The following is a 14,251-nucleotide window of genomic DNA, read 5'->3' on the forward strand; positions in this document are numbered from 1 at the left end:
GAGGTAAAATCTTCAATAAGTATGTTCTGTAAAAACTTATGACCAAATGCATTTTGTAAAACTGAACTTAAGATATGTAAACATCATTTTTATGGCTGTGAAAGTAGAATCATAAACTTTATAAGCCACTGGCAATAAAATTGAACTTAAAGATAAATGTTCAAGCAACAATATGACTTTATAAGTGATATTGCAGTTCATATATACACCTTACACAAACCAACACCACTCACTCGTCGATCCTTACAAAAGTAGAGCCGGATCAGCAAAAAAAAAAAGCTCATAAATAAAGAAAGTAAGCTTGTCCCAAAAGACTCAAACATTCATAATACATCACTTTCCAGCTTTCTTCACTTCGTTGTTCGTCCAGACTACATTCTCCAGAGAATTAGACAGCTTCTTATAAAACTGCAAACACACATCATTCATTACCTCTGTTTAGCTTATAAAACCAGTACTAACCTTATGATCTCTCAATCTAAAAAACCAAGCTATGGAGTTTTACCTTGTGGAATTCGAGAGTGTCCCCTTTTGATTTCGAAACTTGAACCATATGAAGACTTGGTGCTACTTGGAATATCTCTGTTGCCACATTGAGATTCCCTTTTCTCCCAGCCTTCACATTCTCAAGCCTCATCTGATTTATAAGTAATAATACCACAGATTAGTTATTTGCTTCTTTTTTTTTCATTTTCTAACAAGAGTTTTTTTTCACTAACCTTGTAGTTCTTCTTTTGCACATCAAAACCGAGAGGCTTTGCAGCTTCTTCTATCTTGTCGATGATTTCGTTCGCCCCTCCTCTCAGAGTTATCCTTGTTTCTCTCTTAAATTCCTTATTTGTAAATACAAAACAAAAATTATTTAGTCACCTGATTACATGCCAGTGTACAAAAAACACAATACCTGTTCAGGATCAAACAGGTTTTCCAAGTTAAGCCCCCTTGACATTGAGATGATCTCAAAGGCATTGATTGCAGCTGGCTGCTCTTCCTTTTTTTCAGTAACATGATGTTCCTGTAGAAGACCCAATCACATGATGTTATTATTCTTAATACAAAATGAAAGGGAAAAACAAAACTATTCTCAATCTCACCTCAGAGTCCTTGAAAACAGCATCAACATCATCCATGTTTGAATCATCCTTCTCCTCAAACACTGGAGGCTTGTAATCTTTCTTGAACCACTCATCTTCGAACACCTCTTGTGGTGTTACACGCTGTGACACACAACAACTCTTTAGTAGAGACAAAGAAGATAGACTTTTGTTGTTAACAAATGTAGTAGCAGTACTACTTACAGTCATGGGGTTAGGATCTAAGATTCTAGTGATCAGTTTCATGGCGCCAAGTGATAGCCATGGAGGACAGTTGAATTCACCAGATGAAATCTGCAAACAAACATAAAAAGAAGTAAGGATTGCTTGGAAATATTCAAATCTAAAAAAATGGAGAATTTGTGAGTTTGCTCACTTTCTTATAAAGATTCATAAGATTAGAATCATCGAAAGGCAAGTAACCTGCAAGCAGGACATAGAGAATAACACCACATGACCACATGTCTGCTGTTGCTCCATCGTAGCCTCCGTCATTAAGAACCTAAAAAAAACCCCACAAAGATGAGAGATCTATACTCATCATATGTATTAACAAAAATGAATGATGTTGTTAAAGGCAGACCTCAGGAGCAACGTAGTTTGGAGTTCCACACGATGTATGAAGGAGTCCATCATCCTGAATCATCATATTATAACATTTCTGACAAAAAAAATATTAAATAATACTATTAGAGTCATTACCCTGACTTGCTGAGACAAAGCACTTAATCCAAAATCTGAGATCTTGAGGTTTCCATATGCATCCAATAGCAAATTTTCAGGCTGACAAAACATAACACACAGAATTATAGTTGAATCAATTGTTGTTGTTAAAACATTAATAATGTGTGTGTACATTAAGTAAAACTTTCTTAGAATGTATGTAACCTTGAGATCTCTATGGTAAACACCTCTGCTATGACAGTAGTCCACAGCATGCACAAGCTGTTGAAAATATCTACGAGCCTCATCTTCTTTCATCCTCCCATCATTCACCTTCACAGTAAATCAGATTTTCAGTTTACACATCCCATCAATCACAATTATATTTATTAAAAAAAAAGTGCTAACTTACAATCTTATCGAAGAGTTCTCCTCCTGTAACATACTCCAAGATGATAAATATTTTTGTCTTGCTTGCCATCACCTGCAAAATCACATGATATTATTAAATTAAATAAATAAAAACAAAAGCCAAAAAAACAAAAGGAGTGTTGTTACCTCATACAGTTGAACAACATTTGGATGCTTAATCAACTTCATAGTAGCTATCTCTCTTCTGATCTGTAACAAGAATCAAATAATAAGTAAAGATCAGTTTCCTGATCAAATCAAAAGAAACAGAGAGACAAGAGAATAGAGAGACCTGTTCAGACATCTTATGCTTGAGGACTTTCTCTTTATCAAGAATCTTGAGGGCTACAGGTTCTCCAGTTTCAGAGTTTCTTGCAAACTTGACTTTAGCAAAAGTTCCTTCCCCAATTGTCCTTCCCACTTCATACTTACCTACTCTACGCTTGACTTGCTGCCTCCGATTCATTTTCACCAAATCCCCAGATTTAGAAAGTTTCCACCAAATGCTAAGAACCTCCAAAACAAAGATCACTCCTAATCAAGACAAGCTTAGAATGAAGAAGCAGAACTGATGCTGAAGAATCAAGAGAGGATTTGATGAGTCAAGAAGAAGCAAGACATTGAGAGACAGATAATATCACCATTTATATATATTTAATAAGACAGCTATGCAATATATCTATATTTTACCTTATTTTAAATAAAAATCCCAAAAAAAGAAGCTTAGGTTTTTTTTTTTTTTTGGATCAGCACAGAAGGAAAGATCTGAAATCTGCAGGAGATTGAAATGGCCTTTGAGGAGACGAAGAGGCAGAGGTTATACACGATGACCTGATGATGAAGACCAAGATTGATATTCTTTTTTCATATTTATTATTATTTTTCTTTTTTTTGGAGAAAAGTTACAGTTTTGCTAGATGGAGTTAAAGGACAAGGATCCTTACAATAGAAAGAATCAAAGAATCAATTGCTGTTTCATGTTGTAGAGTTTAACCACTAAACGACAGAAAAAAAAACTTAACTGATTCAAGATCTTGGGATGAACTCAAGTTGTCTTTGTTTTCTCCTTCTCTGTCAATTTCTTTATTTTTAATTATAAATTTCGTTTTCACGCGTCTATATGCATGAGCGTATGATTCACGATGACAAACCGCATATTCCAATGAATTTATTACTAACTGCGGCGAATTTGTTGAGAGTCTTGTGACAACAAACTGCCTCTAATACCCACACATCAGTAAGGAGACAGAAGAGTAAAGATACTTTTCATTAAGTTGTAATATATATATATATATATATATAACAGAATTTATATAGGGATAAGTTAATTTAACTAGACATAAACGTATATCTAGACTTAAACAACTTGCATGTCTTGGGAGGTAGATTTTTAGTGAACAAATCAGCCAGTTGATTGCAAGTAGCAACGTGAAGAAAGTTAAGGAAACCAGCTTTCAATCTTTCTTTGACAATATGATAATCAATCTCGATATGTTTTATTTTATCGTGGGAGTTTGATGCAATCTGTATAGCAACCTTAATGTGCAGATCACAGAGGACTTAGCCAAATAAGCTCACAAGTTGTGTCTGCTAATGCCCTGTGTTCGGCTTATGCACTACTCGTTCTTGTAATGAAACTGTTCATTCTCTCTAAACTGAAACTATGAAACATACATTTGTTTCCTCTGATGTAAACCTCTGAGTCTATCCCATAAAACGTTCATAAGGAACTGCAGCAACAGTCCCTCGAGCGTTATTAGAAGTCGTAGAAAAACTGTCGATATCAATAATGACGAAAGAGTCCCAAAGGTTCATGAGAAACTGCAATGCAACAATTGCCCCTCGAGACAAAAATTCAAAGTCTTACAACAGAACACCACCAAACGATGCATTGAACAAAAACTAAATTTAACCCATTTTCTCAGTTTAGTCAGCATCCATCTCCTCGAGTGCAGTTTTAGCTGCCGTCTTTGCTTCTTCCAGAAGATCATCAGGGACCTACGATGAGACCAAATTTTCAGATAACTTCTTTTTGAGATCATCAATATGCAGAACTTATATATATATAAGAACTACCTTCTGATGCTCTCGTTTTGAGTCCTCACATATCCAGCTCATCTCCAATTCAAATGCCTTGTCTTTGGCTTCGTCATGTAGCTTGTAAATGCTGCACATGCAACTCACATTAGAAGCAAATGGTTGCATATAAATCATCAGTCTTAAAGAGAAACACATGAGTTTGCTATTGAAATCGAGTATAAAAGAAGCAAAGCACTGCTCACATTTTCGCCACTTCAATAACGCCTTCCTTGCATGTCATCTCAGATAATTTCAGTTTCTCAATTTCCCTGCAAGAATAAATAACACTTGTATGCATAATAAATAACGCCTTCCACAGATCAAAAATAGCCAAACTCTATACAATCCAGAAACATGTGTTGTAAAGTTCTAACTAAATCCCTTTAACCATAAAAGCTAAACTGATACTTCGTGAATCAGTATCTGGTTGACTACGAAGTTAGTTAGAATATGCTTCAGACAAGGAAGCAAAATTGGCCTATCCATAACAAAATAACCAATTCAAGTTCACACAAGTCTGCTTACGTTTTAGCAGCTTGTTTGCCTTTGCCAATGGCAGCACCAAAATACCTCTGCAGGATAAAGAATCCATAAAATTAAAAAAAAGCTTGAAGAAGTCGACATCAGATATCTCTCAGTTCAAAAGGGGACATAGAAAGAAAGAAGACTTACGTATGATATCCCCGATGGCTCAATCATGTACAACTGAGGTCCATCTTTATCATAACCCCCGAGAATGACCCCGCATCCAAAAGGCCTGAGCCACCAATAAAGGGTACACAAATGCACGTAGCTTGCAACACGCTCTGAAAGTTCCTTCACTGGCACAGCGTCCCCATAAACACTAAAACACATCATCACACAATCAGGAAAGGATTAGTGCCCATATGAGATAAGTCATAATCGAAGAACAATCCTTTTCATAGTTATACTTGTAACAAGCAAACATTAGCAGCAGAAGCTTAAAAAAAAAAAAAGAGAGAGAGAAGAATGCTTGGCAATAATAAGAAGAAGAACCTCTCATAACTTCTGGCTTCAGATTTGGCCCTTGCAACAATTTGCCTGCCATCAGCTGCAAGCCCAGCAACAGCCTATAACAACATAACAGGATCTCCTCAAGATAATGAAAAGAATATATATATATATATATAACTGAAAAGTATATACCATGCCAGCATGACGGTGAACAGAATGGATTCTGCGGTTAGATCGTGGTAGCATCATCTTCGAAGCAATAAGTTTCTCCACACCCTAGAAAAAAAGATAAAACCTTTGTCAATTCTACATAAACCTAAAGGTATTAAACTAATCTGAGGAGGAGAATCAAACCATTACGATCCCGTCCTTGCACTTGATTCCAACAACGGTTCTGCGAAAGAAAGACAAGGACGAGCTTAGAAACCCTAATTTCGTATCCATGGCCAAAATCAAAAGCTAAATAGGGCGAAAGAGTACTACTAACCCACTGTTGTCGACGGCTTTGGCGGCGTACTCGATCTGGAAAACACGGCCATCGGGGGAGAAAGTCGTCACTGAGAGATCGTATCCAGTTCCAATGCTACTCATCTTTTGATTTGATCAAAAGGAAGGGTCGAAGAAGAATGAATGGGGAGGGGGAGGGGGAGGGGGAGGATTTCTTTGTTGTCAAGCCAGAAGAACCGAAGCTACTCTGGGTCGTCGATTCTGTTCTTATCGGGCTTTTTTGTTTCTAGTTTGACCCATTTAGCTGCTTTTTTCAGGTTTCTTGTGTTAAGTAGGAACCCCACACTACTATTATCCCCCTAATATGATAACTACTGTTTTAGTTTTTAATAACATTTTGTTAATAAAAATAATCGTTTAAAAAAAAAAAAAAAAAGTAAAACTACAAATAAGAAATTAAAATTAAAATTTAAAAAAAAAAAGTAAAGAACCCAATATCTTCACTTTTAACCTAACGTTCGTTACATCGACGATTTTATAAATTTTATATCATCTATCCAAAAGGCATAAGACTTCAGACTATAAAAGGATTCGAATAAAATATGTATGACCTAAAACTATTCTTACCAGGCGTACAAATCGATTATTTAACAGCTCTCTGGATCCGACATAAAAATAATACACAACAAAATTGGTTATCATGATCCAGACCCAACTTTTATGTCTGGTTCGATTGATCGGGGGAAAGAGAGCAAATCTCCCGCTTTTTCCTCAATGTCCCATATCCCATGCCAGCATTAAGCTCCAATTTACCAATGATGGGTTTGTGATAGTAGCAATTCCGATGTCAAAAAGGCTCTTAAACTTGCACAAACAAGAAAAGCGTTAATCCTAGCAAGAGAACAACCTGGCCAACCAAATGAAATCGCCTCAAACCCAACTTTAAGAACCAAAGACTAGTCCTAAAAGTGAACGTAAAGTACTTTTCCAATTACAACCGGAGAAGACCAAGCAAATGAACACAAAAGCCAAAACATTTTTGCTATCATCAGCGTCACTAAAGACTGAAAATGAAATAATGGGAGCGATCGTTTGGGTTGTAAGAGCTGGTCTTAACTTTAATTTTTATCTACAACCTTTGAAATTTCCTTTTTTTTTGTTGTAACAAAAAAGTTTAAAATTACATTTATTACGGCTAAATCCAAGAATCCTACAAACTAAATTCTACCGTAAATTTTCTACAATTACATCTCAACCAATCATCCAGTATCTTTTATTTTACACAATTTTATTTAATAGAAATTCTAATATGTGTACGGAACTTATGTATTTTTTTAAGTTCTGTACATAATGAATGAACTACTCTAGAACATCGTTTATGTCAAAAAGTTCATTTCAAATCTTGTAGTCTTGTCTTGGAAGGAGCTATTGGCTTTTAATGACAAATTGGTCCAAATATTGCAAGTTGGGGATTACATAGAGTCCGTTTATTCATGTGGTTTGTTGGTGCATGGGAAGATGTTACTACTCAGTGCCGTCCCAGTAGATTTCGTGGCCTAAAGCAAATTTATGTGGTAACATATATTTAATTTTTTAAAATATTTTGGTCCAAAATATATTTAATATTTTTTGTTTAAATATAAAATGATATAGTAGTTTAGTTATAAATAAAAGAGTGAATTAGGCGAAAAAATTCAAATCAGAAAATTCAGATGAATATTAGATTAATAGTGGATATTTTAATAAATTAAAATCACTAGTTTGTTTAAACTATTATTATCTTCTTTTTTAACTATTATTATCTTTAGTAACAAAAAGAAAAACAAATAGAAAGAATAACAAATAAGTTATTCAAATTAGAAGAGAAAAACACACATGTCAAAATAGAAAAATAGTGGAAACGTTACAAGTCCAACATATTTAACTTTGAAGATGCAAGATTCCAACTGAAACAATTGGTGAAAATTAATGTTTTAACCTAACTATAAAAAATAACTATAATCATTATTAAAAAATGTGGCCTCAAAAATTGTAAATTATTTTGTGGCCTAAAGCTCCAGCTTCACTGGCCTTATGGCAGGGACGGCCCTGTTACTACTAACTCTTTTGGATGTTTAATGTCTTTCTTAGTCACCTTCTGGTTTGCATGTGCATAGATAAACCAGGAAGTTGCAAATAAGGCAGACCGGTTGGCATCTGTACTAGAAGTTGAATAACTTCTAAACCATCACTACAAGAAAACAGCGGTATTCTGACGGACATTCCGACGGAAAATGAAATCCTCGGAATATACCGAGGAATTTCCGAGGAAATTCCGAGGAAACAAAAAATTGGGGTTCCTCGGAATTTCCTCGAAATATACCGACGGAATTCCGAGGAAACCTCCGTCCGTCGGAATATTCCGAGGAAATTCCGAGGAACAATGTGTTCCTCGGAAAAAACCGATGAATTCCGAGGAAATATTGTAGCCGTTGGAGAGCCGTTGGGGGATTTTACAAAATTCCGAGGAAATTCCGACGAACTAGCCTTTTCCGTCGGAATTCCGTCGGAATTTCCTCGGTATGTCGGCAGGATTTAATCTATATAAACAAGCACTCCTCTTCCTCTTCATTCACTCCATATCTTCATCCTCCCTCTTACTCTATTTACACACGAATTTGATTCATAAAAAATATGTCTTCTTCAAATTATTTCCGTTCTTGGATCGATCGACCTCATTTGGATCCGAACACGAGATTGCTTACGGAAGAATACCAACGAGGTATAACCGAATTCATGGGGTTAGTTCACCGACAACCGGAAGCAAAAACAGGTAAGTTAAGATGTCCTTGCTCTAATTGTAAAAATAGAAAGGTTATTAAAGAGTGGGATGTTTGGACTCATCTATATTTGAGTGGGTTTACACGAAGTTACAAAATTTGGTATCATCATGGGGAAACTGATTATGAACATGGTAGTACTAGCGAACCTCAGCCAGCGGTTAGATTAGAAGAACCAATTAGAACGGATGTAGATTATGGTGTAGGTACTGAGCAGATGGTAAATGATCATTTTAGAGGGGAAGATTTACCCAATGCAGAAGCTAGGAGATTTTATGATATGTTGGATGCTGGAAAGCAACCATTGTACGAAGGTTGCAGAGATGGTCATTCAGCTTTATCATCTGCTACAAGATTGATGGGCATTAAAACAGATTATAATTTGGCTGAAGACTGTGTGGATGCGATTGCTGATTTTGTAAAAGGTATTCTACCCGAGGATAATGTAGCTCCTGGTTCATACTACGAGGTTCAGAAACTCGTAGCTGGTCTTGGTTTATCGTATCAGGTAATAGATGTATGCAGCGACAACTGCATGATTTATTGGAGGGCGGATGAACAGCGGGTTACATGCAAATTTTGTGGAAAGCCTCGTTATAAAGATACGAGTGGAAGAGTTCCAGTGCCATATAAAAGGATGTGGTATTTACCTTTGACGGAAAGGTTGCAGAGGTTGTATCTGTCTGAACGCACAGCGCAACCAATGAGATGGCATGCGGAGCACTCAACAGATGGTGAGATCAGACATCCTTCAGATGCAAAAGCGTGGAAGCATTTCCAATCAAAGTATCCCGACTTTGCGTATGAGAGAAGAAATGTCTACCTTGGATTATGTACTGATGGTTTAGTCCGTTTGGCAAGAGTGGAAGACAATATTCTCTATGGCCCGTCATTCTTACACCATACAACCTCCCCCCAAACTTGTGCTTGCGACGAGAGTTTTTGTTCCTCTCGATTCTCGTTCCCGGACCAGAGCATCCTAAGAGATCACTTGATGTGTTTCTTCAGCCACTAATATATGAGTTGCAACAACTATGGGCTCAAGGTGCTGAAACATACGATGTTTCGTGTAAAGAAAACTTTCAAATGCGGGCAGTACTAATGTGGACAATAAGTGATTTTCCAGCATATGGTATGTTGTCTGGATGGACAACGCATGGAAGGCTATCATGTCCATATTGTCAAGATAACACTGATGCTTTCCAACTAAAACACGGAAGGAAAACGTGTTGGTTTGACTGTCACAGGAGATTCCTACCACCTGATCATCCATATCGTAGGAGTAGGAATTTGTTTACGAAGAACAAGAGGGTGTTTGACAGTCCACCTCCGGAAATTTGTGGGAAAGATTTGAAGATACAACTAAGAGATTTTGGTGCAGAAAGGACGCCAGAAGTCGGTGGACATGAGCGTTTTCCGGTAGATGCTGTTGGAGAACTACATAACTGGCACAAAAAAAGTATTTTCTGGGATCTGCCATACTGGGAGGATCATCTGCTAAGGCATAATTTAGATGTCATGCATATTGAGAAGAACTTTTTTGACAATCTCATGAACACGATCCTTAATGTTCAAGGTAAAACAAAGGATAATTTGAAGTCAAGACTGGATTTAGTCGATATATGTGCTCGTTCAGAACTTCATGTTGATGAAAATGGTAGGGCTCCTTTTCCCATATACCGACTTGATGCAGCGGGAAAAGATGCGTTATTTGATTGGATTTCAAACGATGTGGAATTTCCAGACGGTTACGCATCAAATTTGCGTAACTGTATCGACAGAAAGGAAGGAAAGTTTACTGGCTTGAAAAGCCACGATTGCCATGTAATGATGCAGCGCCTCCTTCCGTTCGCCTTCAAGGAACTATTACCACGAAATGTTCATGAAGCAATTGCAGGGATAAGTGGTTTCTTCCGCGATTTATGCACGAGATCAGTGACTCTTGAAGGTATTGAAAATTTGAAGACTAACATAGCCGTGATTCAGTGCAACCTTGAGAAGATATTTCCTCCCTCATTTTTTGATGTTATGGAGCATCTTGTTATTCACCTGGCAAGAGAATTGGAACTTGGTGGTCCTGTGCAGTATAGATGGATGTATCTGTATGAGCGGTATATGTTCCATTTGAAGAAGATGGTGAAAAATTTAAGTAGGGTGGAAGGTTCTATAGTCGCACAGATGATCAATGAAGAAACTTCAAACTTTGCCGAGTACTACTTTCCAGCAGAAGTTCAGACCAAAAACAGAAGACCTGCTCGGCATGATGATAGAGGCGAACGGGCAGCATATCATGTTACGGTTCCAGACATTTTCACAGATGTTGGACGACTTAGCGGAAAACCAAAGGACCGTCGACTTACTGAGCAGGAGCGCAGTCATTTGCAAACATATTTGCTCACCAACTGCGAAGACGTTCTTCAATATGAGAGGTAAATAAATGAGCTTACAAATTTTTATTTTAACAAGTTGAAATTTAAATCTTAATTAATTACATTATTGTCATCATATACAGGATTTTCATGGCAGAAAAGCGGTTCGAGTATAGATACGCCACAGAGGACGAACTAGAAGAAATGAAGCAGAGAGAATTTAGTGGATGGATGTTTACTTATGTGAGTGCTTTAAACAAATTAAAATATATTTTATCACATATTTATACTAATTCACATTTATTGATATAATATATATATATGTGCTATTAATAGGTGTCTGCTGGTTTGGCCAGAGGTGAAACATTTGACGATTGGATACGTGAGATGGTCGTTGGACCAAACTTTGTTGTGAAGTCATATCCGAGATTTTGTACTCGAGGATATGCATTCACAACTCAGAAGAGGAGACGTTCGAGTACGACTTATGATGCTGGCGTTTGTTCTGCATCAGGAGATGATGTATACTACGGACACATACATGAGATTTTGGAAATTAAGTATTTGGGCATGGTTGGATTGCGCTGTACTGTTTTCTATTGTGATTGGCACGACAACACCCCAGATCGAGGTGTGAGAACAGATGCATTTGGTGTTACATCAGTAAATTCGAGGCGAAAGCTGCAATATTATGATCCTTTCATTCTTGCTTCTCAGGCCGATCAGGTAATTAAATGTTAATTATTCAGAATGATTCATCATCATGTGTATTAATTTATAATTTTTCTAAATGTTACAGGTTTGTTATATCAAGTACCCCCGGGTAAGAAACAGAGATGATCCATGGGTTACTGTTACAAGACTCAACCCGAGAGGCCGAGTTCAGGGAAGTTCTGAGCTGGAAGACCCACTACAACCAAGCACATCCGGCAACTTAAGTGCAGCAGAAGATTTAGCTGGAGTTGGCCTTGTAGTCGATTTAACCGACTTTGGAGAGGAAGCCGTCGTTCACGTAGAGGATGAACCAGTGATTGGAGAGTTTCACGAAGATCCAGATTCAGATTCATCTGGTGATGATGACTCGGAAACAGACTACCATTGAACTTATTTGTTTTTATTTTAAAAGAAATACCGAGGAAATTCCGAGGAACACTTGATATAACCTCTTTCCTCGAATAATAGTTATTTGGTTTATCTAGCAAGGCAAAGCTGAATACGAATTAAAAACTACTCAGAACACAACCAAATAAAACGAAGAAACCATGTAAAAGAAATACGAACTCATAATTAAGAAACCCAAAAAAAAACTCAGTTCAAAATTAACAGAAAATAAGACCATAAAACGTTAGAATAGAAAAGAAAATAAAATAGATGGTGATAGCTCCTACTCCTCGTCTCCTGCTCCAGATGTTCCTGCATCGTTGGGTCTCTTGGACCTCTTTCTTACCCTGTGTGTACCACTCGAACCCGAACCAGAGGTGGATGGAGAGTTGTCCCGATGAACTACATCATCCTTTTGGCAACGACACGGCCTGATACGTGAAATGGCAGCCCAGATCTTGTGTAGCATGTCGTTGTTTGTCTTTATGCTCTGATCTCTCCAATGTTGTTGCTGGCGCGAAGTGGCGTTCGGTGGAAGCTCTTGCAGCTTGTACTGGCTGGAGTCTGATGGGAGTAGCTGATGGGGTTGTGAATCATCTGGAATGGCTTGTGCAGCCTCATCTTCTCCTTCTTCATCAACCACGCCCTTGCCTTTGGTCTGATATTTTGGCGTGAAGAAGGATGGCTTGTCTACTAGTGCGGTAGCAGGGGGTAGGAACTCAACTGCAGCCTCTGAAAGTAGAGAAGTGAGACCGATCTGAGGTAGGTGGCAGTAGAGTGTTTTCTTCGCTCGGTCCTGGAATACGTAGACGTAAGGACCATCCCGATGGATCCTCGAGTGGGGACCAGCTATGAACTCCTTACTTACTAGAGAAATGACATCCAGGTAGTTCCAAGCAATGTTGTTCGATCTGTCCAGTGCTACCTCCTGGTTCTTGCAGTCTACACCCACATGTCTAAGGATCCGAGTAATCACTGCACCAAATCCACATGCATTGCTCTTTTTTTTGGTTACTTTCCCCTTGTATCCTGCTAAGTTTGCGGCCAGCACCGCTCCCATGTTGAAGGCAGTAGCAGGTGGGAATGTAGAGTTTCCAAATGCCGGTAGCAAATGCCTCACACCTTGGTACAGGAGGCACAACTCCCATTGCGTGACTGATGCGGCTGTGGTTGTCCCGTATAGCAATGAGCCAATGAGGCGTGTGGCATATCTCAGTACTGGGCTCCGGATAAGTGACTCCTTTGCCTGAGAAGATCTATAAACCCCTGTGCCAATCGTTTCCCAGAAGTTCAACAGCTCTGAAGTCCAATAAAGACCAGATGTCCTCTCCCCTGCACTCAATCCAAATAGTCCGCAGAGGTCTGTGAAAGTTACCTCATAGTATACTTTCTGCACTACGAATGCCAGAAAACCTTCCTGATGCCTATCATCGGGACGGGTGACGTATGCGGATGCTATGAACTGGCGTACCAACTCCGGATAAGTGGGTTCGTTGAGGTTGCATAGTTGGCCTAGACCCATGTTCTGGAACAGTCCTTCAATGTCTGCTTGGATTCCCAATATTGTCATCGTCTCAGGACATGCTAGTTGTGTAGCCGGAACGGCTACCTTCTTCATGTTGTTGTAGTGGGTGGTATCAGACTTATCCCACTTCTTTGGCCTTTGCTTCTCCAGATGAGACGAACCCTCTTCTTGTGGGTTCTTCTTTGCTGACATTTTTGTGCGCTTCATTCTCTACAAAATAGAATCATTGCTCTCAACATGGTTATAATCAATTAAGAACTCAAAGCAACATGAAAATGAAAAGCGAAATCGAGTTGTGATAAAAAAAAACCAAATTCAAAAAAATTGTCAATCCGTAAATCATCTCTAATCCTGTTACAAACTCGTTGATCACAGACAATTGTGTTCTATTCCATGTTTAAACATCTGTTTCATGCATATTTGATCAAGGAATCAACACGGAAATAAGAAATACACAAAACCCAAAAAATTGCTCAAGAACACGATTTCAGAATGTGGAGATTCGCGGAGTATACCTGTCTTAGGGTGAAAACGAGTGTAGGAATCAGGTAGAGCTCGAAAAATCAAGGGGAATAGAGCCCAAAATTGTTCAAATCGGATGATTATAGAGAGAGAAAAGGGGGGGGGCGAATTATAGGGGAAATCGGAGGGGATGAGAGTTCTGAGGTTTAGATCCAAAAAGGTCGGGTTTTGCCTTATAATTCTGTTCGCACACCCATCGATCGATGCGTTTTTTCACATAAACGCATCGATCGATGCGTTTATAAA

At 38.2% G+C, this 14,251-nt stretch overlaps 2 protein-coding genes across 2 annotated transcripts; both read right to left on the reverse strand.

The window, feature by feature from the left end:
• Positions 1-157: 157 nt before the first annotated feature.
• LOC106445440 (CBL-interacting serine/threonine-protein kinase 3) lies at positions 158-3,014 on the reverse strand. Its single transcript, XM_013887000.3, has 14 exons — positions 2,859-3,014; positions 2,461-2,682; positions 2,316-2,378; positions 2,170-2,241; positions 1,983-2,090; positions 1,797-1,877; positions 1,678-1,731; positions 1,471-1,596; positions 1,299-1,388; positions 1,095-1,217; positions 905-1,015; positions 720-833; positions 506-637; positions 158-408 (listed from the first exon to the last, which is right to left on the reverse strand). Exons 2-14 carry the CDS (start codon positions 2,632-2,634, stop codon positions 334-336), a joined length of 1,323 nt encoding a protein of 440 aa, XP_013742454.1. The 5' UTR covers positions 2,635-2,682; positions 2,859-3,014; the 3' UTR covers positions 158-333.
• A 917-nt stretch (positions 3,015-3,931) lies between these two features.
• LOC106445441 (proteasome subunit alpha type-3) lies at positions 3,932-5,968 on the reverse strand. Its single transcript, XM_013887001.3, has 9 exons — positions 5,710-5,968; positions 5,577-5,616; positions 5,415-5,498; positions 5,265-5,338; positions 4,920-5,091; positions 4,773-4,819; positions 4,451-4,516; positions 4,245-4,335; positions 3,932-4,166 (listed from the first exon to the last, which is right to left on the reverse strand). The coding sequence occupies exons 1-9, from the start codon at positions 5,811-5,813 to the stop codon at positions 4,095-4,097; spliced, it is 750 nt and encodes a 249-aa protein (XP_013742455.1). The 5' UTR covers positions 5,814-5,968; the 3' UTR covers positions 3,932-4,094.
• Positions 5,969-14,251: the final 8,283 nt, after the last annotated feature.

The sequence above is a fragment of the Brassica napus genome, chromosome C4, assembly GCF_020379485.1.
Source record: "Brassica napus cultivar Da-Ae chromosome C4, Da-Ae, whole genome shotgun sequence".
NCBI lineage: Eukaryota > Viridiplantae > Streptophyta > Magnoliopsida > Brassicales > Brassicaceae > Brassica > Brassica napus.